The sequence below is a fragment of the Enhydra lutris genome, unplaced genomic scaffold (genome assembly GCF_002288905.1).
Source record: "Enhydra lutris kenyoni isolate GAN:26980312 unplaced genomic scaffold, ASM228890v2 scaffoldscaffold13, whole genome shotgun sequence".
Taxonomy (NCBI): Eukaryota; Metazoa; Chordata; class Mammalia; order Carnivora; family Mustelidae; genus Enhydra; species Enhydra lutris.
In genome coordinates this window covers 42508219-42536012 of record NW_019154097.1, presented here as the reverse complement: position 1 = coordinate 42536012, position 27794 = coordinate 42508219, and the positions used below count along the sequence as shown (strand labels likewise).

General features: G+C 48.3%; 1 protein-coding gene across 1 annotated transcript in view; it reads left to right on the top strand.

The window, feature by feature from the left end:
• Positions 1-27794, top strand: part of LOC111146240 (polypeptide N-acetylgalactosaminyltransferase 17) — a 439328-nt gene that overhangs the window by 150373 nt on the left and 261161 nt on the right. Inside the window, exon 2 of the mRNA XM_022501704.1 lies at positions 13727-13910. Coding sequence (XP_022357412.1) covers positions 13727-13910 — 184 coding nt within the window. The remainder of the gene's footprint in view (positions 1-13726; positions 13911-27794) is intronic.

The window sequence follows — 27794 nt, the reverse complement described above, 5'->3', positions numbered from 1 at the left end:
GGATGAGCCTAAGAATCTGGGTTTTGTGGATTCATATTTGGGGGGGGCATTTTGCATTGCTGAATTTATTGATTCCTCAAGAAATTGGGGACACCTGGGTGGCTCAGTTGGTTAAGCAGCTGCCTTCGGCTCAGGTCATGATCCCAGCGTCCTGGGATCGAGTCCCACATCAGGCTCCTTGCTCCACAGGGAGCCTGCTTCTCCCTCTGCCTCTGCTACCACTCTCCCTGCTTGTGCTCTCTCTTTCTCTCTCTGACAAATAAATAAATAAAATCTTAAAAAAAAAAAAGAAATTGGATTTTACCACTTGTACATGGAGGGATAAATTCTAAGCTAGTACCTATGTTGCTGTATCTGGGCCCACCCATGTAAAGAGTTTTGCCTCTTGCTTCCCTTCCTGTGGTTTGCCATGATGCCGCAGTGCTCTGCGGTTTCTGTCAGGTGATGAGAACACCCGTGTGTCGCCTGTACAGGTCACACAGAGCCACAGAACCCCCAGGACAAAGACCTTTGGAAATCTGAGTTCCAGAAGCCACCAGGTTATTCCACGTTTTTCATGTACTGACGGATGAGCCTTCTTGCTTGTGTCCTCATTCTGTCACATGTGTTTTCACAGCGGGGCTGCCGAGAGAGGAGCATGGAATCTGAGACGACAAGGGGTCTCAGATGCTTTTCCGTCCCCATTTTACACATGTGAGTTTTGTGGCAGGAATTTGTGGGAGGCCATCGTCCCACTGGGGCAGAAAGGGTCCTAGGATCCGTAGAACTGCAGCCCAAGTGTGCTGAGCTTTATTTAGTTATTTATTTTTCTGTTCATGTAACTGTTTTCCATACTGATCCCAAGAATAGAAGCTGCTTTGCATTTCTCGGCTCCTTCTTACAGCAGCTCCTTGGAAGTGTTATCCGTACCAGCTGACCTCTTACGTTCACTCTTGTTCTCTTGCAAGCCTCCTCCGGGTTTTGGTTCCCTGAAGCTGGTCCTGCAGGATTTGCTGGCACCTTGGCATGACCACATCCATGCGACAGTTCCCAAAATACCCCATTTCTAGGCTTTCTTTCTCCATTTCCTCTCAGTTTTCTTGTCATGGCTCCTGGTTGGTGGTATGCCCAGGGCCCAGTGTTCAGGCTTCCTCTTTCTCTGTGTATCTCCGTTGCCTAGGTGACTCCTCAAGGAATGTGTCTTTCAATACCCTTTGGATACTGGTCAGTGCCAATTTTGTATTTCCCAGACCGACCTCATCCTCTATCATATGCTTGGCATATGCACTTGGGTGTCTCATGAGCGTGTCCAGTTCCATATGTCCCACCCAACCGGACTTGAGTCTGATCACACACTCATACCCACAGATCTTTTCCTCCCCCTGTTTTCTATCTTATTTAATGGTCCTGATGTCCAAAATCCCTCATTGCTTATTTGTTAAAAAAAAAAAAAAAAAGTAAGTGAGCTATTCTTGGAGCTTCTGTTTCTCTCGTGTGTCTTCAGAGAAGCTGATCTGGCCTGAATTTAGCAGGGCTTGGTTCTAAGTTGCAAATTGGATCCAGCTCTTCCATGAGACTCTCACCCTCCTTGGAGCAGTGAGCGCCCAAAGGAGGTTTTCATGTTGATATCAGTTGAAGAGGCCAAGGCCAACAGTCTAAGCACTTTTAAGGCTCTTCTCACGTCGCATTCGCTATCATCTTGTTGACCAAAGCAAGTCTAATGGCCAAGCCCAAAATTAAGAGTGAGGAAGTACCCTCTGTGCAGCAAAATTATCAGATCCTACATTAGTGGGATGGGGATGTATACTCTTCCCAGGGAATTGGAGGGCAGAAAGTGTGTATTTGCTGAACAAAATCTCACGTAGCACCTTGGAGAAACACTTAAAGGTGGAGTCTACTTATACTTTAATGGGATCGTTAGTCAATGGGGTCTTTTTATGAGGAACGGGGTATTCGTTTTTAAACTTGTGGTGCCTTTTTTTTTTTTAAGATTTTATTTATTTGTTTGACAGACAGATATCACAAGTAGGCAGAGAGGCAGGCGGGGAGCGAGAGAGAGAGAGAGAGAGAGAGGAGGAAGCAGGCTCCCTGCTGAGCAGAGAGCCCGATGTGGGGCTCGATCCCAGGACCCTGGGATCATGACCTGAGCCAAAGGCAGAGGCTTTAACCCACTGAGCCACCCAGGCGCCCCATAAACTTGTCGTGCTTCTGACTGGCTCTTTGAGAATAGGTATTTTTTTGCTTCCAGTTTCTAATAACTAATTAGAGATGGTCATGGTGGTGGTGGTGATGTCGAGGTGATGGTAACAATGTTGACAGTGGTGGTGATGGTGGTAATGGTGTTGGTGATGGAGGTGATGGTGGTGATGGTGGTATTGATGGTGGTGTTGGTAGTGATGGTGATGGTGGTGAAGGTGATGATGGCGTTGGTGGTGGTGGTGATCTTGATGATGGCGGTGATGACAGGGGTGATGGTGATGATGATGGTGGTGGTGATGGTGGTGATGATGATGATGGTGGTGGTGGTACTGGTGTTGGTGATGGTGGTGAGAATGATGGTGGTGGTGGTGATGATGGCGGTGATGATGGCGTGATGGTGGTGGTGATGATGTTGATGGTGATGATGATGGTGGTGATGGTGGTGGTTGTGATGATGATGATGGTGACATTAATGGCGATCGTGGTGGTGGCAGTGTTGTGTGTGTGTTAAAGGAAGGTGATGCTGATGGTTTTGAGGCGTTAAACAGATAGCAAGATTTTCCTAATGCGGTTCACTTTTGTGTTGTCTTACTCCTTCCTTATTCCTCTTCTGATTTCATAATTACCCTCGTTGACATGACCATAAGCATTGGCACTCAAAACCTGTGGAACTGTATGTGTGCTGTTTAAAACTTACATGCTTTTGGGGGCTCCTGGGTGACTCAATTGGTTAAATGTCTGCCTTCAGCTCTGATCATGACCCAGGATCCTGGGATCGAGCCTCACATTAGGATCCCTGCTCAGTGGGGAGTTGGCTTCTCCCTTTCCCTCTGACCCTCCCCCACCCATGCTCTCTCCTGCCCTCTCTCTCTCTCTCAAATAAATAAAATGTTAAAAAAAATAAAACTCAGATGCTCTTTATAGTTTGGTGAAGGTTAGTGTTGCTAACCTTCACTGCCCTCTCTCCCTTCTTTTTAATCCCTCTCATTAGGTATAAAACCCTAAGAGGAGGGTTCAGGGCGTGAGAAGAGAGGAGTGGGAATTTTCTCTGAAAGCGATCAAGACGGGCAGATGCTGAACAAATATGGCAAATGGCATCGTCTGCAGTGCCTGGCGTGTGTTTGACACTGGTGAATTTCGTAGGTCATGGCAGGGGACTCTCTCCAATTCAGCGTATGGCCCTAGGTCAGCTTTCTTTCCCCTTGTGTAGTTTTATAAGTGATGTGAGGCTAAGTGACACAATTAACCTGTGCAGCCAGCATCTTTCATCCATCTGCTCCGAGCAATCTCAGTGATTGCCAAGCTCTTCTTTTCTTTATTTTATTAGGAATCCGTTTTTCATCTACACACTCAGACACGCATCCGCTAGAGCCTGGGCCAGGCCAGAAGCGTGCGTTTATCACCTCCACACACGGGGGCGATGTTTGTGCCAATGTTTGTTTGGCACTGGGAGTGAGATTCAGGCCTTACTTGGTTCTCTTCATCACAGCATGAAGTCAGAGAGTGCGTTTCCTGAGGACGTGCTTGACAACCCGAAACACATTGACCTAGGTTCTAGATCTACTGCGGACTTTTCAGTGATCTTAGGACCATTCAGAAGCCTCATGGAGCCTCCTTTTCTTAACTGCTGAATGTGGATGGGGCTGTTCTGAGGATCAAATTAAATAATCTTTGTAGAAAGATTCCGGGAAGTCTAAAGTTCATAATACATGTACGATATGTCATTTTGTATAAAACTGCAGTTACAAAATTTATGGACAGTTTGTTCCAAAGGCACTTCAAGCACATAACAATGATTCATATCTCTTGGAATTGTAAATGCTGCATGAACAGTTTGGTTAATGGGCAAAAATGTACTTTTAGTATTCTGGGCTCCCGGGGGGAGCCCACATCCAAAGACCCTATTAGTCATCGTTTTGTCACCTGGGACAGAATCCGGCAGAGGATGACCATGAGTTATGGAGTACGTGCATGAATCACCTGCGCCAAATTCGCCCATTACAGCCCTAACCTCTAGCGTGATAGAATTAGGAGGTGGGGGCTTTGGGAGGTAGTTAGGTTCCGATGAGGTTAAGGGAGTGGTGTCCCCATGGTGGCACTGGTACCCTGACAAGAAGAGGAAGACCCCAGAGCTTGCTCCTGCTCCACTGTATGAGGCACAGCAAGATGGTGGTCGTCTGCAAGCCAAAAAGAGAGCCCTCCCCAAGGCCCAAATATGCCAGTGCCTTACTTTGGGACTCCCCAGCCTCCCAAATGGAGAAATAGATCTCTTTTGTTTAGGTCACTTGATGTACAGTATCTTAGTCTGCCTGAGCAGACTAAGAAATCATGGAAAACTGGAAAACATGGATATACAGAGATGACTGAGGGGTGGCTATGTTTAGCTGGAAAAAATGATGGAGACAGATCATGATAATGCGGCAATATTGACAGCGACATGAGAGTACAATTATATGTATGACGGATGAACCAAGAATGACCTGCTGTGTCGGGCGGTGAGTTCTTTATTCTGAGAGGAATGTAGTAGAAACAAGGGCGCATCTCTCTGGAGTTCTGGCGCTGGATGGGGGTGCGGAGAAATGGTTGAATTTTCCTTCCTTCCAACTCAGGATTCTGTGTTGGATCCCAGGTATGCCGTTGCCTTTTGACATAGGCAACAATGCCTTCAGTTCCTCTGCACCGAGAAGCAGCTGACATCGTTGAACTCTGTGAGTTCTTTCTGGATATCAAGACTCACGTAAGCTTTGGACATCGTATCTGGGAAGCACTGAGGATACAGGACGGAAAATGTCGGAATCATTATAATGCTGATGTCAACAAATGTGAAGTTCATCACACTAATACATGAACCGGGGATTTTGTAATGACGCGGTATGAGTTTATGAAGCGGTGCTTACCAGTTTCTGACGTATCCCAGGAGATGTCCGTATCAGCCCTAGAACGTGGTAGCAGCGGGCCGGCCCACTTGCAATGCGTCCATTCACGTGCTCTTCCGTTTATCCAACTGCCTTTCTCACCCAGCTGTTCCCTCCTCTGTGCAACGCCTGTGAAGAGCTTCCTAGGTGCAGACCAGGTGTAAGACACAGAGAGGTCTTCCTGTGCGCAGGAAGTGGGAGCGAACACAGCATCAACAGTTACAGCGATGACTTCGGTGTATGGAGGACACGGAATGACATGACAGGAACAATGCCGTGGTTGTGATTTCCACCTGGGAGCAGGATCTGACTTTCTGGGTAGGGCGGTGTTCAGAAAGGGTCTGTGGGACTGTGTCAAGCAGCAAGGATGACTGGCAGAGGCACAAGGGGTAGTGACTTTAGAAGCATCGGAAGAAGGCGATGGCTAAAACAAGGCATGTGGTGGATGAGGCTGGGGAGGGGCCGCTAGTGAGCGGCTTTGGACATCGCATGACGATCTTGGGTTTTTTTTCTAGAGCAGCAGTTGTGCGCTGATGAATTTTAAGCAGGCAGTGATCAGACTTCCCTGTTTCACCCTGGCTCAGGCTCACCCTAAGGCGTGGGTTTGGGCTGATGGTAATCGCTCAAGAAAGAGGACTTGAGCTCGAATCCAGGCGCTGGAAGTGATGCAGAGAAGGGCCAGAGTCGAGATACAGATGAGCGAGCCCCAGGAGTCACTGGGGTAATGAATTAGAAAAAACACATTTATGTAAATTAAGGGAATTAACAAAAATATATACATATAACACAGATATAGTTGGCATATTTGTTTAACATAAATACTGTATAATAATGATTAAAGTGCTAGTATAGTGCTTTGCATCTAACAAACATTTGTCAGCTTAACTAATTATCACTAATAATTGTGTCCAACATGGGGCTATCTTCTTTTGGCAATACTTCTGGGCTGGCTTTCCTTTTTCTTTCTTTCTTTTTTTTTTTTTTTTTTAAGATTTTATTTATTTATTAGAGAGAGAGAGAGGATGGGTGGTGGGAGGCAGAGGGAGAGGGAGAAGCAGACTCTCCGCTGAGCAGGAAACCCGCCATGGGCTCTGATCCCAGGACCTTGGAATCATGACCTGAGCCATAGAAATGCCTAACAGGGGCCCCCAGCCTACCTTTTTGGTTCACTGATGTGCCGTCATTTATTATTCTATTGTCTCACTGTCTTAATCATCAGAGCTTTCCGGGATGCTTTCCTAGCTGGTGGGTGGAGGCCCTTCCCGGCCGGCCCCTCTTCACTCGCTTCTCAGAGTCCTCCCTGTTTAGACGTTGGCTGGGAATCCACGGCTGGAATTACAGCTCACTGTTAAGTTTATGGCTGCAACTTCCTGATTGTAAGTTTGACAAGTCCCACGTGCTTTAGCATCGTGGAGGGTCTCCCTGAGACTCTGTGACCTTCAGGAGGCGTCAGGCCTCTACAGAGACCCCCTAACACACGCTCACCCCGCTGGGCCTCGGGACATGTCGGCCTCGTGGGCTGGTGTGTGTGTGTGTGTGTGTGTGTGTGTATGTGCGCACGCGGGGCTGCGGCTGCCCCAATGATGAGAAGCTTCATGAGCTGACAAGACGCAAGACTGCCTCTCACCACAACCTCTATCTGTCCCGGAGTTCGTGCATCGGTTGTGAGCGCCGACCCTATTTCTAGAAGAATGATTCTGGTTATCTGTAAACTCATAAGTTTAAGCTGTAACCCTGGAGAAAATTATGTCCTTCGTTGTATGGAGGGAGGTGGGAAGGCAGCTCGGCCGTGATTTACAGCCGTGGTTCTTTATCTCCACTGCCACCATGGAGCCGGGGAGCTTGGGCCCAGCCAGAGACAGACACGGGCGAGTGATGGGTCTCGCTGAGTGGTCATCAGAGATGTGCCCCTGGGGACCCCAGGCTCTGTGCCAGGTGCACGAAGCTTCTTTGTTATCCACAAGTTGGTTGTCGAGCCAACCGGACTAGAAGGGGGCTTCTCAAACGTCAAAAGTGGCAGCTATGGCGGTGACTTCGTGTTGGAAAATTGGATGACTGTTTGAGGAAGGCAATACACTTGGAGCCTCGCTTCCCAGAGTATATGTAGGATTTCCTCGCAGTGACCATGCCAGTTGCGTTATTACTCCTTTATTCTCGAACTTAGTACTGGAGAGAGCAACCTGCCCCATGTTTCCTCTTTTTTTTTTTTTTTTTTTTTTAAAGCTGTTTTCTGGCCTCTGTGTTCTTCTGGGGTGATTTTAGAATTTTTATTATGTTCCTGAAAAAAAAGTCTCATATGGAGTTCCATTAAAAAGGGGATGTATGTGTCTTCGTGGCATTCCAGCCGATCCTTCAAAAACGTCTCTCTCTGCTAAGCTCGGTAGGTCTCATTTTATTCCCTCCAGTAGAATTTTATAATTTTCTCCCTATTAAAGTTCTTTCTACATATGCTGCAACATTTGTTACTTTTATAAATATCACTTTTTTTTACATTATATATTCTGGTGGGTTATTGCTTGTAGTACCGGACCCTCGACATGCTCCAGCTTCGGGATCCTGACCAAGGAGGGAAATCGCTTCCCACCTCTTTTCTTTTTTGCCTTGGGGGGGCACCTATTCATGGGCATGGCGGTCTTTAAGGGCACCAGGGCCCTTTCCATGGCCAAACCAAGTGGCCTCTTTCAGGCTTGATTTCCCTGTGACATTCCTTGGTGTAGATTCTCTTCTTTATGACTGTAAATACGATGATCATATGCAGTTTTCCTCGCTCTTCTCTTAGTAGACATTTGTCTCATGGACGTTCAGTGCTTTCTCAACATCAACTTTGTTGTAGAGGCTCTGAGCCGATTCCCCAGACACCTCTCTGCTCATCCGCGTGTTCAGCAGTCGTCCCCCGGGCTCGGTGGGATGCTGTGTGTATTAGGATCCCAGCAGGAAATAGGTGGTATACCCAGAAGAGGTGGTGGAAGAGAGTCTAGCAAAAATAGTTACCAAGGTCGAGAGATCAACAAGAATGACAAGGGATGGTGACTCACCTGGGGTTAGCAAAAGAGGAGGAAGCAATTGGCATACTAGGGACTGAAGCGGGGAATGGGGGGAGCAGTTGACAGAACATAGGGCTAGCTGTAACCCCAGGTGAACCCTAAGAGAGGGATGTCTTGTAGCAACAGCAGCATAGAGAAGGCGACCCAACTGCTGCGCCATTGGGAGGGAGTTGGGAGAGGACACACCCCAACTTCTCTCTCCACCCATCAGCCTCCTTCAGGTGAGACTCCAACCCGAAGCCACTGATGCTACCTCTGTAGGTCTGTCTCCTGGGATGTGAAGCAGGCAAACAGGGTGGACAGTGGGTGTGGGGAGAAACATGAAGAATACTCAGTCGAGGTTCTGTGGGACGACGAGGTCAGTTTGTCCTTGTTCCCTTCATCTTCAGCGTCTTGACTCCTAGCTCCCCCTTGGCTCTGCAGTCTTTAGCTGAATAACTCAGAAGGCCATGCCTGAAGGAGAGAATGATAAGTCTTTCTAGACTGAGTGCCAAGTAACCATCCCTCTTTCCCTCTTTTCTCCTCCTCCTCCTCCTTCTTCTTGTTCTTCTTCCCTTTGCCAGTTGGGACGTTCATGCCCATAAGTGCATTTTGGTCAGCAGTGGTTTCAGTTGCTTCCGGCCAGACTGCAAAGGCACTTCCAGAAGAGAAGGTTCCCGGGTACGTGGAGTCATCCCAGCTGGCCCCAGGGGTGACTTTTCCTGGCTAAGTAGAAGATCAGCTTGAGCCTTGTCGGTGATCTTGAATTCTTATTTATCTTTGCCAGTAGTTTCAGGGGCCTGCTAAGTGAACACATTAAAATGCCAGTGAAAATTTTTGCTGCTTTGTTGAACCTTTCTGGCAGATTCAGTTGGGGGGAAAATGGGAGCACTTGGACCACAAAATATATAATTCATAGTTGTCACATCGCACTGTGAAGAATGATCTTTTTTGGGGCTGCTAAGTGGGTGCCTTTCATAATGGAAGAAATAATGCCCCAGAAAGGGAAAAAAAAATTGCCCTTGGAACCATCATTCCCTTTGTGTTCATGGTGGCCTTCAGTATGCATTCCTAGTCTTAATTCCTATGCCATTTTATTTTTTTTTAAGATTTTTATTTATTCATTTGAGACAGAGAGATAGAGAGAGAGTGAGAGAGAACAAAAGCAGGAGGAGAGAGAGAGGGAGAAGCAAACTCCCTGCTGAGCAGGGAGCCCAAAATGGGCCTCGAGCCCAGGACCTGGAGATCATAACCTGAGCGGAAGGCAGATGGTTAACCATCTGAGCCACCCAGGTGCCCCTCCTATGCCATTTTAAAATGAATCCCTTCTCTGGCCCTTCTGCCATGAGTGGAAAGGCTGCCCATGGAAGATGCTGGGTAAACACAGCTGAGATGCATTTTAGCATTGAGATGGCATTTAATGGCCAAAAGAAGGCCTTTGTCATTAAGGGAAGAAAAAGATGTGCTAAAACCAAACGAAACAGATGAAATGAGAGGAAGGCTCGGATGCCCTCTGCTGAAGCCGCTCCGTTGGCTTGAAGGTCAGTCATGTCCCATTCCAGTGGTTTCCCTCCTTGACCCCTGGGCTCCATGCTGGCAAGAAAACCATGGACGGGTGAGTTTGTGACTAGTGAGAAAAAGGGAAAATCCAGGTGAATGAGCAAAAGTGCACAAGACAAGGAGAAAAAAAACCCACTGTCAATAGTCCGTGCGTGATCTTTTTTTATTATGCAAAATGGCATCCATTATATATATCACGTACATGTCAGGGAATAATTCTATAATGAATTATTATAGAAATGAATGAGTGAATCCTACCAGCTTTCCAGTGGAGCAGTACCAGGACCTTTGAGGTCCCAGTGTGTCTTCCCCAGTGATGATCTAGTGTCTTTTTTTGCAGTTTCTGGTTTCCATGAATTTATATTCTGACCTATGTTTTGATTAGCCTTTGAGACTTTGTATAAATGGCATTATATGCATTAATGCTGCTTTCCCCTTGCTAGCATGTCTCGGAGAGTCATCTGTTTCCTGGCAAGCTAACCATTTTCATTGCTGTGTGGTATCCTCTTAATGAGTTCACTACCATCAACTTACCACTGTCATCACCGAAAATTCCCAGAGAACTTCCTGGATTGAACATTTGTTTGTGTGTTGGAGGCTGGGGCGGGGGGGGGGGGCATCTTCTTCCATTTCCGTTACTTTTGGAAGGTCACGTAATTAAGCCTCCTGAGCCTCCCCATTTCGTTATCTCTAAAGTGATCCTGGTAACATCAACCTTGCCAGTTTAATACAGAAATGGATATAAAACCATTAGAGAAATTAAGGCCTAAGCAGTGATCATTAGCAGGTGGAGAGAGGGCGGTTGAATGGATCTATGAGGACAAGCGAGAAGCTTAACCACTTGGTTCATACTGAGCTATTTCTCCAATCCTTGAAGTCTTGGGTTCAAGGGTAGCTTCAGTGGGAGAGCCTGTGGAGAAGATCTGAGTTTCAGAGGATGCAGTTCCTGCTCTAAATACGTTGAAATTCTGGAGCATCATCTGTCTTTCTCCTTTTTGCTGCTCGACCCCTGCCCCCAGCCCAGCACCCCTGCTTCCGTCATGGCTACAGCCCCTGCCAGGCTCTGGCTTTCTGGCTCGTCTCCTGAGCTTTGTCCTCCATCTTAACTTCCATTCCCACGTGTTTCGGCTTCGCACTAGACCTCCGACTGTCAGAATGTCCCATGGGTGTCCTGTAGACAGACCACCCGTGCAGAGTGGAACTCATCATCAAACTCGCTTCTGAATGTGCCATCTCTGGGGCTGGTGTCCCCAGCTGGTCCTCACGCTGGGAGCCAGGCTCGCTTACTGCTTCCTTCTCTCCCACCCCAACACTTGTCTGTCTCTGCCCTGTGACAGTGTCTCTTAAGTAGTTCTCCAGTGTCTCCTCTCCTTTCGGTCAGTCTCACCACTGCCTTAAAATGAGGCCCGTGTCCTCTCTTGGCGGCTGCGGCAAGAACCCTGGAATTGGTCTTCTCAGCTGTCACAGAGGTGAGGTTTTGTCCTCCTTTGTGTCTCTAACTGTACTCGGAATCCCGGTCAGTCTTCCTTTACCAGCCGTGGAGCTTTGACAAAGTTACTACATTCTCAGGCCAGTGTCCTCATTTGGCAGAGATCAAAATAATGTCTTCCTCATGAGGTTTGGCAGGAGAGTCGATAAAACAATAGCATACCTCATGTAAAGCAGCCAGCAGGGTCCCCGGCGCGCAGCAACGCTCTTCTGTGGGTGGCGGCTGGCATCTGCGGTCCGGCCCGGGGCAGCCCACCTTCCAGGTGGAATGTGTAGGTTGTGTCTCAGACCTTGTTCTTTCCTTCTCTGTGCTGCAGGCACGTGTCCCCGGTGAAAGTCTAACCTCAAGGGAATAAGGGCCGCATGATGACTTTGGCCTTGGTGGGTTTCTTCCTTCATGAAAAATGGTTCTAAGAATTGTATTCTAGGACTGCATTGTTCTGATTTTACAAGAACTTAAAACACTTTCCTCTTTAGTATATTCCCAGGTTTCTGCACATATCGCTGCAGTCTAACTCCAGGACATCGTCACCATCCAAAAAGGCACCCCATATACACCAGCAGTCACTCCCCCTGTCCTGCCCCAGTCCCCTCAGCCCGAAACAGACGCTGATCTACCTTCCGTCTCCGGAAATGTGCCTATCGTGCACGTTTCATATAGATCGAATTGTACAGTATGTGGTCTTTTCTGACCAGCGTTGTGTGCTTGGCATCATGTTTTCAAGGTTCACCATGTCCTGGTGTATATCACTACTTCTTTCCTTTTTATTTTGCTAAATAATGTCCCACAGTATGTTTTTACATTCTGTTTATTGATTCATCAGTTGACGGACGCTCAGCTAATACAAATAATGGTCCTACGAACGTTTCTGTCCAAGGTTCTGTGTGGGCAGAACTTTCACTTCTCTTGGGTGTCCGCCAGGAGTGGAGTTGCTGGGTCATATGGTAAAACAACACTTGGCATTTTGAAGAGCTACCGAACAGTTTTCCAAAGTCACTGCCCTGTATTACGTTCCTCCTGGGAATGTCCGATGACAAGTGATCTCAGCACCCAGTGCAGGTGTTTGCACTGGACTGGGAAGCGTTCTTACCAATTTGTGAGCACGGTGAAGGCAGTGTTACTGGGATGCTGGTGGCACATTGACGTGGAATGGGAACTCAGAGCCCGGGAAGCAAGTGGGCAGTGCTGGAATGATCTGACAGCCCAGCCGAGGGTGCTCTGTTGGGATGACGGCCGGCAGGATAGAGGTCAGGGCTCCTGAAGCTCCCAGCGGCCAGTGGGAATGATTCTCTGGTAGGAAAATGATGTTCACCTGCGGCCAACTCTGAGCCGCTTGCTGGACCTTCGCTTTTTGATCTTGATATCACAGAAGATGCATTTCTGTTTTCAGAGAAGCAGGCATGTCTTGCCACTGTGTGACAGAGGGACATTCTGTGACGGGAGCAGATTCATTGGCCTCTGACGGATTTGCTGGGTGCCTTTCTGGGAGGTTCGAATTGTCCTCAGTGCTCTGGGCTGCCCCTCGTGAGAGCAGAGGGCACGGTTTACATCTCTGCTCCGCGTACGTCCTGCCAGGAGCAGGAGTGGGACTTCTTTGGATGAAGTGGTGCACGCATGTGTACCTGTGCGTGCACGTGTGTGTGTACCTGTGTGTGTATGTGTAAGTGTGTGCGTGCACCTGTGTGTGCATGCCCACAGCTATGCTGAGTAGCCTGAGCCTTTGTGATGGCGGGAGGGAGTGAGAGCCCTTAAAACCGACGTTTCCTAGCTGAGAGGTGAAACCTGCCGTAACTCCTGGATTTCACAATTGCCCATCAAGCTGTTTATCGTGTGATGGGACAGCAGGTGTAGAGCTGCCACTGTCCCGGGGACAGGCAGTTGCTCAGCGCGGCCAGTTACAGAGGCGTCCCCTCCGCTTGGCGTGGTTATCATCCTTGCGGGGTTTCTCCCGCCTCTGTGATGTGTTCTGAAGCATTCTATATTTCCTTTTGCCATTTAGATGAAATGTAAATAAAACCATTAGGTAAAGAAATGTGTCAGGTTGTTACGCACTTTAAACTCGTGATAAAATCAATCTGTGTGTCGTCCCCTGTCCAGATGAAGCCAGAGCACCTTGGCTTGGCTGTTCCCCTCAATGGCTGTTCTTTTTCTGGGTCGTGCCTGTAGCTCGTGGAGTACCGAGGCTGGTCATCACTGCCCCATGGAGAAAGGAAAACGGGCCCGGCCGGGAGCCCCACATCTGTCCCATTGCTTGTGTCCTTCTTGGTCCGCCTTTTCCCCAGCGTAGAGTCTCTCTGTTTTGTAGACTCCATCCACTCCGTTCCGCAGAGGACGCAGAGGCTCCCGCCTGGGAGTTACACATAGCCCCAGAACTCTCTGTTGCCCCGACCTTCCTCTCAATGATACAAATGCATTCAGGGCATACTCCTGGGTTGGTCTGTTAGAGAGTAATCAGCCGTGACAGGTCATGTGAGACTTGCCATCAAAGCATGTGTCTGAGTTTGAGTGACATACCCTGATGTGGTGGCTTTCCAATAATTGTCTTTCCTTCCTTTTTCTAGGCTTATCCAAATCCCTTGGGCTCATTGAAGGCTATGGCGGGCGGGGCAAGGGGGGCCTTCCTGCTACCCTTTCCCCCGCTGAAGAAGAGAAAGCCAAGGGACCTCACGAGAAGTATGGCTACAATTCCTACCTCAGTGAGAAAATTTCACTGGATCGTTCCATTCCGGATTATCGTCCTACCAAGTAAGTTGTGATTCAGTCATTCAGAGTGGCTGGCTGTATCCCAGGATGGGTGGGGACCCGAGTCTGCGACATGTTCTCATGTCCTTTGTCACTAGCAGAGGGCTTCCGTCTTCCTCTGTCTCCTGCATAGTCCACAACCAAGTCCTGTGGATTATGAAATATTATCTAAATGAAGTCTTGACATTTTTTTAAAAGATTTTATTTATTTATTTGACAGAGAGAGATCACAAGTAGGCAGAGAGGCAGGCGGGGGGCGGCGGGGAAGCAGGCTCCCCGCTGAGCAGAGAGCCCCATGCGGGGCTTGATCCCAGGACCCTGAGATCATGACTTGAGCCAAAGGCAGAAGCTCAACCCACTGAGCCACCCAGGCGCCCCTGAAGTCTTGACATTTTTTAAAGTAACCCAGAAACACACAGGAAGGTCCCCAGTACAAAAAGTCCTCAGTAAAACACAAAACTCGCCATGATCTCATTACCTAGAGACGGCAGTCAGTCAAATCTTAGCATCTTGTGTTTGAGTCAATTTTCTGTACAGATTATGAGCACGTGATGCATTGTTTGTACCCTCTTCTCATTTAATATTATTTCGTGAGCGCTTGCTGATGTCATTAATTATGATTAACGACGATCATCATTATGACCATTTTGCATCATTATTTCCGTCGTCGGAAATTTAGGGTATTGTCAGTTTGTTGTTATTATAAATAACCGTTTGATGAGTATCTTCCCACTCACGTCCTTGTCTGTGGTGAATTGGTATTTATCTTCTGAAAGTATAATATCCCCAGGCCGCATCGCAGGGGTACTTCTGGAAGCTCTAGATTGATGTTGGGGTACTGTCCTCCAGAAAGCTGGTGGCCGTCTGCACTCTTGTGGGAATCTTACCTGACCCTACGCAAACTGGGTCCTGGCGTTTCAAAAACGCTGTGTCACGCTGGTGGGTGAGAAAGTGCATTCCGTGGTTGTTTCGACATCCACTGTTCTAGTGGAGCGTCTTATCTTTTTTTATAAATTTATTTATTTTTTATTTTTTAAATTTCTTTTCAGTGTTCCAGAATTCATTGTCCATGCAACACGTGCCGTCCTTCATACCCACCACCAGGCTCCCCCCCCCCCCCCCGAGAGTTTTCTCTTTTAATCAGTTTGTTTGTGTCTTGGTTGCCTCACGAAAGGTCTTTGTTCTGTGGCTCAGATTTAAGAATTATTTGTTTTCTCCTTGGGAAGTGGAGAAGAGGGATCGGCCATAGAATCAAGATGCTGGAGGGAAACCCGTCTTCTGGGCCGGTGACCACGTTGACTTCACGGGGTCCTTTGTCTTCATTTAGAGTTGTCGTGTTTCCTTCCTTCCCATGAAGAGTGTGTCCGAGGTTAGGCTGGATTATTCCTTTTTCAAATGGGTTTCGGACAAATCAGTTACATATCCTGGTTACTGAGAAAAATAGATTCAAGATAAAGAAAATTATCTTAAATGGATTTAAAATTGCAGCATTAGCCGAGAAACCCGCTAAATCTCTCTCTGCCTAATAAACATATATTCATCTTGAATCGCTGGGAAAACACACGTCACCCCTGTTGGAAGGGGTTTTGTGCTCCTGGACTTCTGCTCGCAAATACATCTGGCTGTTTTCATTTCCCGGTGCTCTCTGATTAGCCTTTCTTATTTGGACGTTGGCAAATACACAGAGCCATATTTTGGTTGCCTGACTTTGAGAATGACAATGTTTCCAACATGGAGCTTACTGGAAGTAGGTCAGCCGGACACAGATGAGGAGCACCTGTTGTGTGCCTGGTGGTTCCCCACACAGGAGGCCGGACACTGGAAAAGACACAGTCCTTGCCTACTTCTTATCCAGGGAGGGAGGGAGACGTTTAGGCAGGGTGAGTCAGCTCACTGAGCTCTATGTGGTGTGTGTCAAGCCACAGGTTTATACAGCCCGTGGGGGAGGATCGGGGAAGCTTCCCGCATGAGATGATGGCTGAGCCTGATCTCGAAGGGTCATTAGGGGTTGCAAAATGAGCAAAAGGCAGAGAGTAGGGATGGACCAGGCAGGGGAACAGCAGGAGCAGAGCTGGGGGTAAATAAAAACATGGTGTATTGGGGGTTGGGGGTGCGTAGTGCAGCGTGTTCCATAAATTAGCATGGTGTCTTGAACACCACACTTGTATCTGGCCCCTCCTGGAACTGTACTAAGATTGTAGTAAAGAACGGGAGAGCTAACCTGTAAGGGATGACCGGGCAGGTTAGGGCCTGACCGCTGGCAAGAAACACCCTCAAAATTTTGGGAGATGGAAAGAGGAGAGACGGTTGGTAACTGAGAGCAAACCAGATGAGGCTGGGACCCAACCTCCTGCCTGTGGTGGGGAGAGATGAGGAATCCAGCCTAGTCACACCTCAGAGCCCCAGAGAGCTGGGCATTGGAGGTTCTGGGTACTTCCGATGGCTGAGAAGTAGATTTGAAGAGAAGGACTGCAGCTGTACCCCCACATCCTTTCCCCAACACCGCCCCTGGCAGAATATGGGCGATTGAGTCTCCGGAAAAGGTAAACTTTGGGCTTCAGTTCATAAGATGTAGAGTTCTAGAACAGTTCTAGAACAGATGGTCAGACTGGGTGTCATCTGGGGATACCCTCAACGTTGTTACCCCTCAGGGCTGCGCACCCTCGTAAATTAGTACTTGGGAGAATGTACTCTTGAAGCAGCCAGCCTAAGAAAGGGCTGATAGACGGGATGATTGGCCCCCTCCCCAAATGTCTGAGCTCTGCTCACTGTTAGTAGGGTGTGCCGTTGTAAGACTCCATTTGTCCCCACACAGCTGTCTCACTCCAAAATAAGAAAGACGAGCCAGGATCCCTGGACATCCCAGCAGAGTCTCGGTTACAAAAGTCCTTAACAACAGCTACAACTGGGGGTGCCTGGGTGGCTCAGTGGGTTAAGCATCTGCCTTCGGCTCAGGTCATGATCCCAGCGTCCTGGGACTGAACCCCAGCATCGGGCTCCCTGCTCAGCAGGAAGCCTGCTTCTGTCTCCACTCCTCCCGCTTGTGTTCCCTCTCTCGCTGTGTCTCTCTCTCTCTCAAATAAATAAATAAACTCTTTAAAAACAACAACAACAACAATGACTGTGACAACAGTAGAAAAGGCATTTAGAGGAGGAAGACACTATAAACTTTCGAACTATAATTAGTTAGATCATGGAATGTCTTGTTTTATTCACAAAACAGGAGCCAAGTGCTATGGCAAAGTAATAATCCGAGAATACAAAAAGAAGCCCTGGGAGTTACAAATAAGGTAGGAATAAGTCAACAGAAGAGTGGAAGATAGCATTGAGAAAACCTCCAACAGATCAAAAAAATGAAAAGTAGGAGAGAACAATTAAAGCAGTGGATCAGTTCAGCACATTCAGCATAACTAACAGGGATATGGGGAAGAGACCAGAGAACACGGAGAGCAGAAAATCACGAGACCGGTGATGGAGTGTGATTTCCCAGGACTGTAGGACATGAGCTTTCAGGTTAGGGGGTCCCACCCCATGTCTACAGGATGAAAGAAAAGAGGAATTAAACCCACATCACCAAATGTCAATATGTTTGTGCAACTCCTCAGAGCACCCCTCTGTTTTCTAGCTGGCATGCTGCCTGATTTGTGAGTTGTTTAATAAAGCTAGTTAAATCTTCAGGTTTTGTTTTATTTAATTAATTTATTTAAAGATTATTTATTTATTGAGAGAGAGAGAGAGAGAGTCCACGTCAGCAGGGGTAGAGGGGAGGAAAAGAGGAAGAGGGAGAGAACCCTCAAGTAGACTCCCCACTGAGCACAGGCCCCAAAGTGGGTCTCAGTCCTTGGACCTTGAGATCGTGACCTGAGCCGAAATCAAGAGTCAGATGCTTAACCACCTGATCCACCCAGGCACCCATGATCTTCAAAATAAAAAATATGTAAAAATGTAAAATCTCAGGACAGGTAAATATATTACATTTAAGTAGATTCTCCACTGTTGTACCTTCCCTGCATCTGTTTTCAGGAAGCTGCTTCAGGATATGCTCCAGTAAAACAAGGGAGTAAAGTAAGAAAGAGAATGATAACAGTATTGAAGAAACAGGAGACTCAAACAGGAGCATACAAAAGGCAGATCCCAGGATGCTGATGAAGGGATGCTCCAGGGTAACATTTCAGGGTGACAGCTGTGTGGCAGGTCAAGAGAACACCCACCCATTCCACACTGGAACAGGGGGATGGAGGGCTGTATGAAGTAGGTCTCCAAAGGAGCCAGGGATAGAATAGTTTGATTATGTAGCGTTTTTGACTGCATCCAGAATTATTATTATTATTATTAGTAGTAGTAGTATTGGAACGTAATTGACATACAAGCTTGTAATGATTTGATGTTTAGAGACATTGCGGAATGACCACAGGTTTAGTTAATGTTGGTCAGTGCATATAGTTACAGGTTGTTTTTCTTGTCATGAGAACCTTTGAGTTCTACTGTCTTCGTTAACTTTCACAGGTGTAATATAGTATTATTAACTGGAGTGACCATGCTGTACATGATGTCCCTAGGACGTACTTATTTTATAACTGGAAATTTCTTCCTCTTGACTCCTTTCATCTGTTTGGCCTACTCCCCACCCGCCTGTCTCTCGCAGCTACCAGTCTGTTCTCTGTAGCTTATTTCGTTTGTTTTTAGATTTCATAGATAAGGGAGATCATACAGTATTTGTCTTTCTCTGACTGACTTCACCTTGAAGGCCCATCTGTGTTGTCACAAATATCAGGATTTCATTCTTCTGTATGGCAGAATAGGAGTCTGGGGTGTGTGTGTGTATCACATTTTCTTTATTCATTCATCCACTGATGGACATTTCGATTGTTCCCATTTCTTGGGTTTTGTGAATAACACTGCGGTGAACATAGGGGTGCATATATCTTCTCAAATTAGCATTTTCTTTCTTTCTCTCTTCCCCTCTTTCTCTTTTATTTTTTTCAATAAATACCCAAAAATGGGATTGCTGGATCACATGGTAGTTCTCTTTTTTACTTGGTTTGAGGAACCTGCATGCTGTTTTCCATGTGGCTGCACCAGCTCTCATTCCCACCAAGAGTGCACAGGGTTCCCTTTTCTCTAAATCTTCACCAACACTTATTTCTTGTGTTTTTGATATTAGCCAGGTGTGAGACGGTATCTTGTGGTTTTGATTTGTGTTTCCTTTATGCTGAGTGACGTTGAGTGTCTTTTCATGTGTCTGTTGGCCAACGTACGTCTTCTTGGGGAAAATGTCTGTTCAGATCTTCTGCCCAATTTTCTAATTGGATTGTTTGATATTTTTGCTCTTGAGTTGTATGTATGAATTTTGATGTTAATCCCTTATCAGTTATATGATTTACAAATATTTTCTCTCATTTAGACGTTGCCTTTTCTTTTTATCATTGTGTTTTGTTTTGTTAGCTCTGCAGAAGCTTCTTACTTTGATGTAGTCCCACTTGTTTATTTCTGTCTTTCTTGCCTTTGCAAGATTTTTTTTAACCATTCTTTCAGAAAGTTTGGGACTAATTAGTGATAGAAACAGAACTGAAAAAAAAAAAGGGGGCTTCCGACAAAGCAAAGAAATTGTTAGCCACAGGAAAAAACTAAGAGTTTCCCAAGAGAGGAATTGTAATTTTATACACTGTGTCTCAGCTGGGCATTATATAGTCACACCAGTGTAAGTATTGGATACGTACCTACCTGCAGATCATGATGTAGCTGTAAGTGGACAAAGGAGGAGGGCCAAATGTGGCTGGGAGGTATGGGAAGTGGGAGACCATCACATCTTTATCCTCAGAAACAGAAAATCAGTTGCAAATATCTAAAATGTGAACATCAAGAAATAGAGGCATTCCCATTGATAATTAGGTACATGGAGATTACAGAAATGAGATGGGGCCGTATATGTTTTGTTTTCACAAAATCAACGTTTAATTAACCAGTGAGTGTTAACCTACACACAAAACAAAGAATTATGCGTAGACCAGGCAGGGTGGAAGTATGGTAGAAGAAAGACGTAGAGAAGACAGGAAGAGGTGGGTTGGGTGCATTGCCCACATTTGCCTTTTCAGAGTCTTTTGGCAGCTCCCTGGAGGATGCGTTGGAAGGTGGATTTGGTAATGAATTTGGGAGGTTGCCCATGAGCCATATATGGTAACCAGAGGCACCATTGTGCATTCTGGGCTCTGCAGCGGAAGTTACCAAATTAACCTTTGCTAACTGCAGATTAATCCTTGCCATCAAAGAATGGCAGAGGATTTGCCCGTGGAAGCTCCTCTCTGAGCCCTGGGGATGGGAAGGGGGAGCTGTCTGGGGCCAGAGTAGTTTCTTTCCTCTGAGCTCAGGAGGGAGTATCCCCCGATGGGCGAGATCCTTTTTGTGAAGCTCGCCCAAAGCCCTCCCAGGTGTTGAAGATTTAAATCAGTGACAGAACCTGGCGTGGCTTTCATTCTTACTGTTTTATTATCAGGCTGCTCTTAAGAAAATTGTTTTTCGTAGAAACATGAATGGATCTTTAGGTAGTTGTGGGATCAGCTGTTTATTCGTCATCTTTCACACAAACGGATTCCAAAATGTTGTTTTCTCTTTCATTTCAGTGCTGTGGGTTGTGTTTTTTTTCCTTCCACCGGACAGATCGTTTAAATTTGTATGAGTCCCAAACTGTCAATCTTGCCAATTTCATTTCTTCACTGCTTTAAAGCTGAGGAAGATACCGTCCCTCAGAAATACGTATAAATATTCTATTCTGTTCATGCTGCTTTTCCAGGATGCTTGTAGTTTGCTCCTTCATCCGTCCAGGGTTTATTTGGGAATATGGTACCAGGTGTGTATCTTTTGTTTAAAATGTCTGTCCATTTTATCCAAAGCAGCTTTAAAAAAAAAAAAAACTGTAAATATTTCTTTCATTTGGAGGTGCTAGATATAATGCAGTTTATACGTTTTATAGATCTAGACTTATTTTCTAAGCTGTATACTGTTCCTTTGGTCTCTATTTTTTTTTCTTTTCCTTTCTTTCTTTGTTTTTTAAAAATTATTAAAAATGATTTGGAGGGGTGCCTGGGTGGCTCAGTGGGTTAAGCCTCTGCCTTCGGCTCAGGTCTTGATCTCAGGGTCCTGGGATCGAGCCCCACATCGGGCTCTCTGCTCAGCGGGGAGCCTGCTTCCTCCTCTCTCTCTCTCTCTCTCTCTCTCTCTCTGCCTACTTGTGATCTCTGTCTGTCAAATAAGTAAATAAAAAATCTTAAAAAAAAAAAAAGATGATTTTGACCACTGTCTCCAGTCGGCCAGGCACTGTGGCTGCGTGGAGGGGAGTCAGGCCCATCCCGGCCCTCTAAGAAACGGGATTGTCGGGGGGCAGTGGCAGAGGAGCTCACAGGAGTCCGAGAGCAGCACGGAGGCAGCCGTGCTCTTACTGGTGAGCAGGAATTTTTCCTTCAAAGGGAAGGCAGGGGCATTTTAAAGAGAAAAACCTGTGCTTGAGGACTGGACAAGTTCTCGGATTTGGGGGTGAGGGGAGCAGCACACGGACTTCTGGCTGGAACAGAGTTTCCAGAGTGAACGGTGGAAGGAGAGATCGGAGGGGAAGCAGGTGGCGGGGTGGGGAGGCAGCCTCAGGTACCAGCCTGGGCTCCGACGGGGTCTTCGGCTCGTCAGTGGGTGCGAGTGAAGGACCGAGGCAGGAGGGTACAATTGGCATCATCCCCTTTCTGACAAGAGAGAGAAAGTTCCCTGCGGCGGGAGGGCGTCGGCCGGGCTAGGACAGACGGAGGCGGGTCGCAGGCTGGTTGAGTCGAGTCGGTTTCGTCTTCAGCGTCTCCTCCATCCGCCCGGCCCAGTGCTCAGCGCTGCCTGCGGAGAGGACGGCGTCGGTCCAATACTAGAGTGAGTGTTTCCTTATTCGCTTACTGTTTTCACGGAAATCATTTCTCGTAGCAAGCCAAGGAAGGCGGAGTGGACGGGCTAGGTTCAAGAAGACTTCCTGAGGTCAGCCAGAGGAGGCAATTGATGGGATATGGGCGAAGCGGGTGCGAGCAGAGGTTTCTCGCTTGGGAGGCAGGGTGCAGTGACTTCATTCACCGGGACAGAGCGTCCATAGGGGCTCACGCTTTGTGTGGGCGGAGGACGATTGGCTGGTCCAGGTTTCGTTATGGTTTTCTTGAGGCCACCGCGTGAGACGAACCTGTCCAGCTTTATTCCCTATGTGACTAGGTGTGTGCGAGCAAGGAGGTGACACGGGTGACCCTAGAAGCCAGACAAGGCTTAAAACACCCCACTCTGGTCCCTTGCGGAGAGACACCAGAGACACCATTCCTTGTCCTATGGCGGCGTGTGGAGGATCTCCCTGCCCCATCATCTGGTAATCCGGGGAGGCAGCACCCGCCAACCCCCGATCCGTGTGTGCTTATGAAAGCCACTGCTGGGGCGCCTGGGTGGCTCAGTGGGTTAAGCCGCTGCCTTCGGCTCAGGTCATGATCTCAGGGTCCTGGGATCGAGTCCCGCATCGGGCTCTCTGCTCAGCGGGGAGCCTGCTTCCCTCTCTCTCTGCCTGCCTCTCTGTCTACTTGTGATCTCTCTGTGTCAAATAAATAAATAAAATCTTTAAAAAAAAAGAAAGAAAGAAAGAAAGAAAGCCACTGCTGAGGTCCTCGCACGCTATTTATGGCTGGCCTCCTCCTCCCAGATCGTGTCGGTAATTTATGGGCAGTTTCTACTGCTGTTATCTTCAATTTCTCCTTTGGCCTCCTGCTTATAAATCCAGATGTCGGGTTTCCTTGGCGTTCACTTCACTTCGCTCAGAGAGTCCTCTCTTTCCTTGCCACAAATTCTAACCTGTTGTAATCCGACGACACCTGCCTTGGGCACACGGGGCATGAGACGTTTGTAGACTGACTTCATGTCCACAGGGACGGCTGTGCCTTTGGGTTTGGAGGTCGGGAGCAGTGTCCAGGCTGGCTGCGGGGGTTTGAGAATCATCCCAGTCTAGCGGGTGTCCGAGGTGGAGTCGTGTGTGTACGTGACTTATGCTGTTGTAAGGACCCAACTCAAGGTTTCCAAGAAACCTTCGGATTATCGAATTGGTAACTGGGCTTCTCTCTTTTTTTTTTTTCTGAATCGTTCTTCTGATAATCAGTATCTTGTGTCTCGTAGGTCGGTTTTCTAGTAGAGCAGAAGCACCTCGAAGAGGGTCAGGGCCCCCGTGTTAAACTTTGTCTTTCCCAGATGTGGGCACGGAAGGTCACGGTCCCATAAACACTTATCAGTTGACATTGTAAGGAGGGGCTCGGTTGGGAGTGTCGCTGAATCACTAACCACAATAATTATTCCCTTTTATTGACTGCCTTTTATGTTTTGTCACTGCGCTGCGTGCTTTATCGATCTTGTTTAAATTTAACTGCTCTCTGAAGTAGCTGCTCCCATCTCTGTTGTGTCAGTGAGGAGGGGGTTAGGAGAGGTGAGCCCCTGCCCGAGGTCACACAGCCTGTAGGTGCTAGACCCAGATTCAGACCCCCCATGTGTGCATCCTGGGGGTCTGTGCACTTGCCCGCACACTGCATTGCCCCTTCAGGCCCTGCCCTGCCTGTCCCCGCTTGTCTTTCCATGTCCACGCACTGGGACTTTCTAGCTCCACACTGGCTCCGTCAGAAGGAAGAGACACCCTAAGTCTGAGAAGCAGAACAGTTTCTTTGGAGAGAGAGAGAGCGCGCGTGTGTGTGCGTGCGTGCGTGTGCGCGCGTGCGTGTGTGTGCGTGCGTGCGTGTGTGCGCACACTCCTCATTTGCTTCTCCTCGTCCCATCCGCCCCTTCCAACTAGAGCCACATTCCACCAACAAAGGGACTGTCCTTTGAATTCGATTCACTGCTGTCCTTTACGGCCCCCTCACATGGAGGGTGAGAGAGTTGAAACCCTCTTTCAAGGATACAGTATTTGTAAAACACAACAAGTAAACAGTGCAACATGGATCGGTTCAGGAAATGTCTTACGGTCGAGCTGATCTCACCTGGATGTGAGATCTCACCGAGAGCAAGGAGCTTCTTTGGCTGCAGCTGGTCCTCACCCACAGTCGTGGGAAGTGTGGAAATAGCAGAACCCTTCCTCTCCTATCTGCTCCCCGTTTCATGGGTTCCTTAGGTCTGAAGAGCATGTCTGCGCCACTTAAAATCTGTAATGGGAGAGTTTTTCAGAGCAGTCAAGAGCATGGACTTGGAAATCTGCGTTCCCCTCCTGGCTTTGCCTCTTACTGGCTCTGCAGCCGTAAGCCACGCATTTAGCCTTTCTGGGCCTCATGTGTGAAGTGCTGATGCGTTGGTATTTACTTCAGGGAATTGTGGGGAGTAAATCGATTATTTCCTGGGGGCTGTATGGGCTGATCTACCAGACATGGTCTAAGCCTTTCTCGTATACTAATGGTACCCAGTCGATCAATATTAGCTACGGCTACTTCTTAAAGGTCCTTCATCCTACATACCCCGGTCCTAAAACACCTTGTGTGGAACGACAGAAGCTTTAGGGAAGGATGTCCCTAAAGAGTAGGGCACAGCTGCGTGTCCTTAATATGGGAAACCGAATCTAGGGTAACGAGTATTCCCTTATCCCCGGGTCAGCCCAGAAATCCAGGGCACCCGGCCTGAGACAGATGCCAGGCTGTGACGAGCACCTGGGAAGGTCGTTTGGGTGTTGGAGGGCCCAGAGGCAGAGCAAAAGCTGGTGGGAGAGATCCGCCGCCTCCTGCTTCTGCTTTGCCAGCATCAAGAGCCATCAAGAGAGTTTACAGTCGGCCCTTGAGCGACGTGAGGGTGGGGGGTGCAGACCCTGTGCTGGCGAGAATCTGCCTACAACTTTCGACTCCCTAAAATCTCCACTACTCCTAGAGAAGAGCAGGTGTTATTAGGAAAATCACAAGAAAGAGAAAATACACTTACAGCACTGTTCTGTAAAAACATCTGCGTGTAAGGAATTCACCCACGTCCAACCCTGCTTGAACCCAGTCCAAACAGGTCAAAGACCGGCTGTAACATGTGCTCTTATTTCTTCACAAATCGAAATGATTTTTTCCCTCCACTCATGAAAACGACTCTTCCACGAAAAGGGCTGAATATTCAAAAGCGCATTTTAGAGTGAGGTCTTTGGAGCTTGCAAAAAGTGTAGGCTGCTGGGCTCCGCACAGTCCCCGGTCGGAAGTCTTGGGCCTTCCGTGAATTAAGTCCTTCTCTCGAGGACCGCTGAAACGGTAAGAGTTCTGAGAGACAGGCTGCTGCGCTGTGGCCTTGTCCGCAGAAAGCCTGTGTTCTCGTGAGGTTTTGACTTTTGAGACTTTCTGGAAAGCTGTTCCAGTGCGGAGCTTGACCGCGCCCAAGAGGCCGGCCGTTGGCCTGGGGCAGCTGGGGAGAGCAGAGGGGCCCCCATCTTCCCGCTGGGCTGGGGTCTCTGCGCAAGCACAGGGAACCCTCTGTTGCCTCAGGCGGACGCTCCTGCCTTAAGTCCTGGACTGTTACAGTCAAGAGGCAGATAGCCCAGTTTTCGTCATTGTTTCCTGCCTGTTATGGGAAGATGAGAATCTTGGAATAAACATTCTAGAATGTTCTTTGGGTAAAAGTGTCAGGAGTTACCAAAGTGAAATGTGGAAGCTCTAGGGCCCGCGTCCCTGCTTGCCTAAACACATGGGTTCTCCCTCTGGGGTGGGGAGGTTTTACTGCTGGGAGGCCCCTCCACCCCCACGGCGATGGACTCAGAATCTCTGGGAGTGAGGCCCGAGCATCCCTAGGGACCCCTGGGGGGCTCAGTCGGTTAAGTGTCTGCCTTCAGCTCTGGTCATGGTCTCGGGGTCCTGGGATCGAGTCCCATGTCAGGCTCTCTGCTCAGTGGGGGGCCTGCTTCCCCCTCTGCCTGCCAGTCCTCCTGCTTGTGCATGTGCTCTCTCTGTCTCTGTCTCTGACAAATAAAGGAAAATCTTCAAAAAAACCCCAAAACCCGCAAGCTTCCCAGGTAATCCCAGTATCTCATCAGACTGACGCTCGCAGACTCATCAGGTTTCTGGAAGCCTGGCCCTCACAGCTGACTCACCAGGACTGCTGGCTAGAACCGTCAGGTCTCTGGGCTGGTGACGGCCGCGCTGGCCAGGATGGGGGCTGTGAACCAGCATCTTTGTAAGCTAATTCAACTGAGCGATGACACCAGACTGAGTCTTATTTCTAAATTCCGAGCGTCCTGTCCCCCCCATTTTCTGAAGCAGGTGGAAGAGGAAGTGAGGATCAGGACAAGGTGGGGTCTCCCCGGCTGGGGGAGGTTCTTATCCTTTGCTGTCAGTTTATCTTCCCTCCTACCCCTCGTTTCTTCCCGTCCCATGTCCTCTAGTGAATCTGTTTATTTAGTGAGTGAAAATAAATAGAAATCAACCTCATTTGGGGGCACCTGGCAGGCTCAGTCGGTTAAGCGTCTCCCTCCAGCTCCGATCATGATCCCAGGGTCCTGGAGGCTCCTCCCTCTCCCCCTCCACTCATTCTCTCTCTCTCCCAAATAAAATAAATCTTAAAAAAAAAAAAGTAAACCTCATTTTGAATTATCTTCCTTTTCAAATTTCCTTGCACCCCACGAAATGGTTGACGGCCCTCTGGAGTGTTGCACACACAGAGACGTAGAGCGGAAAGGTGGATGCGAAGCCGAAATTCCGTTGGTGCTACCAAGGGCATCGTAAACACGGGGGTCAGAGACGTAGCTAATGTTTAAGAAAGGATTCTACTTCCAGAGGTAGGGCCAGCCTGGCGGGCCAAACATTTATGAATGGGCCAAGTTAATCTTTCATTTGGACCTAAAAGGATTCTTGGAAGTGCGTCAGAGCGAGGGGCAGGAGAGATTCCCCTCCTGCTCCAGACAGCGTTCAGGTCCTGTTCCAGTGGCAGGTGATGTCATCAGGTAGAAACCCAATGTGAACCCTGTCGTGTCCATGCAAATGGCTCTGCTCAGGGGCCTGTTGACAACGACCAGGCTTCTTGAGGACCAAATGTGTGCCCCCCAGATGTAGACGCGACTATGGGAAATGGAAATCTTGATTTATCACCTTAAGTCAAGCCAGTGCTGGGGTTTACAGCCGCCATGTGTCTGCTTCTGCAGCCCTTTGACGCTTTGTGTAAGGATTTGTGGGCACACGTGAACTGTAGGGGAAGAGCCCACTTCCAGCAATAGTCAGAAATTCCCACAATGCCTGCAACTGGGGACTCCTGCGACGTGCAGCCTGTAGGATTCTAGGGCATTATCCTGCTACCAGGGCTACTGACCCTCCCGGTAGCAGTGTGCTCTGAGCTAAAACAAACTCAGGCTCCTACACGCACACGCACCCGGACACACACACGCGCGCACACACAGCCCCTAGAAGAAAGCCCACGCCGGCCTCCACGGGCCTGGTGTAAGCAGCCTGCCGGACCCCACTCTGATTTGTCTAGGGGCTACTTACGTGGAGTACTTCCCCGAGAACGTTTGTTTCTCAGCCGTGAATGTAATCGATAGAGGCAAACGTTGCTGCAATCACAAGGCCTTTTTTACGTGTGCAGTTCTTGGTGGGCTTTGCTCTGCAAGCAGAGCAAACACCCCCAGAGAGGCAGCAGGGGAGCCCCGTGGTGCCACGGAACAAGCTGAGATTCACGGCGCCGGCAGAGCTGAGGGGATGCGCAAGGCTGCTGGCGGAATGGGCGAATGGGCTAAATCAGGTATTAATGGGAGTCTCTGTGCGCACTGCAGAGGGAGACAGGCTCATCAGTATTACGGAGGGAAGGTCCTTGGAGTTAATTTGGAAAAAAATCTGATCAGCCAGCAGAGCTCCGAGGATGGATGCAGGAGAAAGAAGACGGTGGCATATGGAGAGAACATAT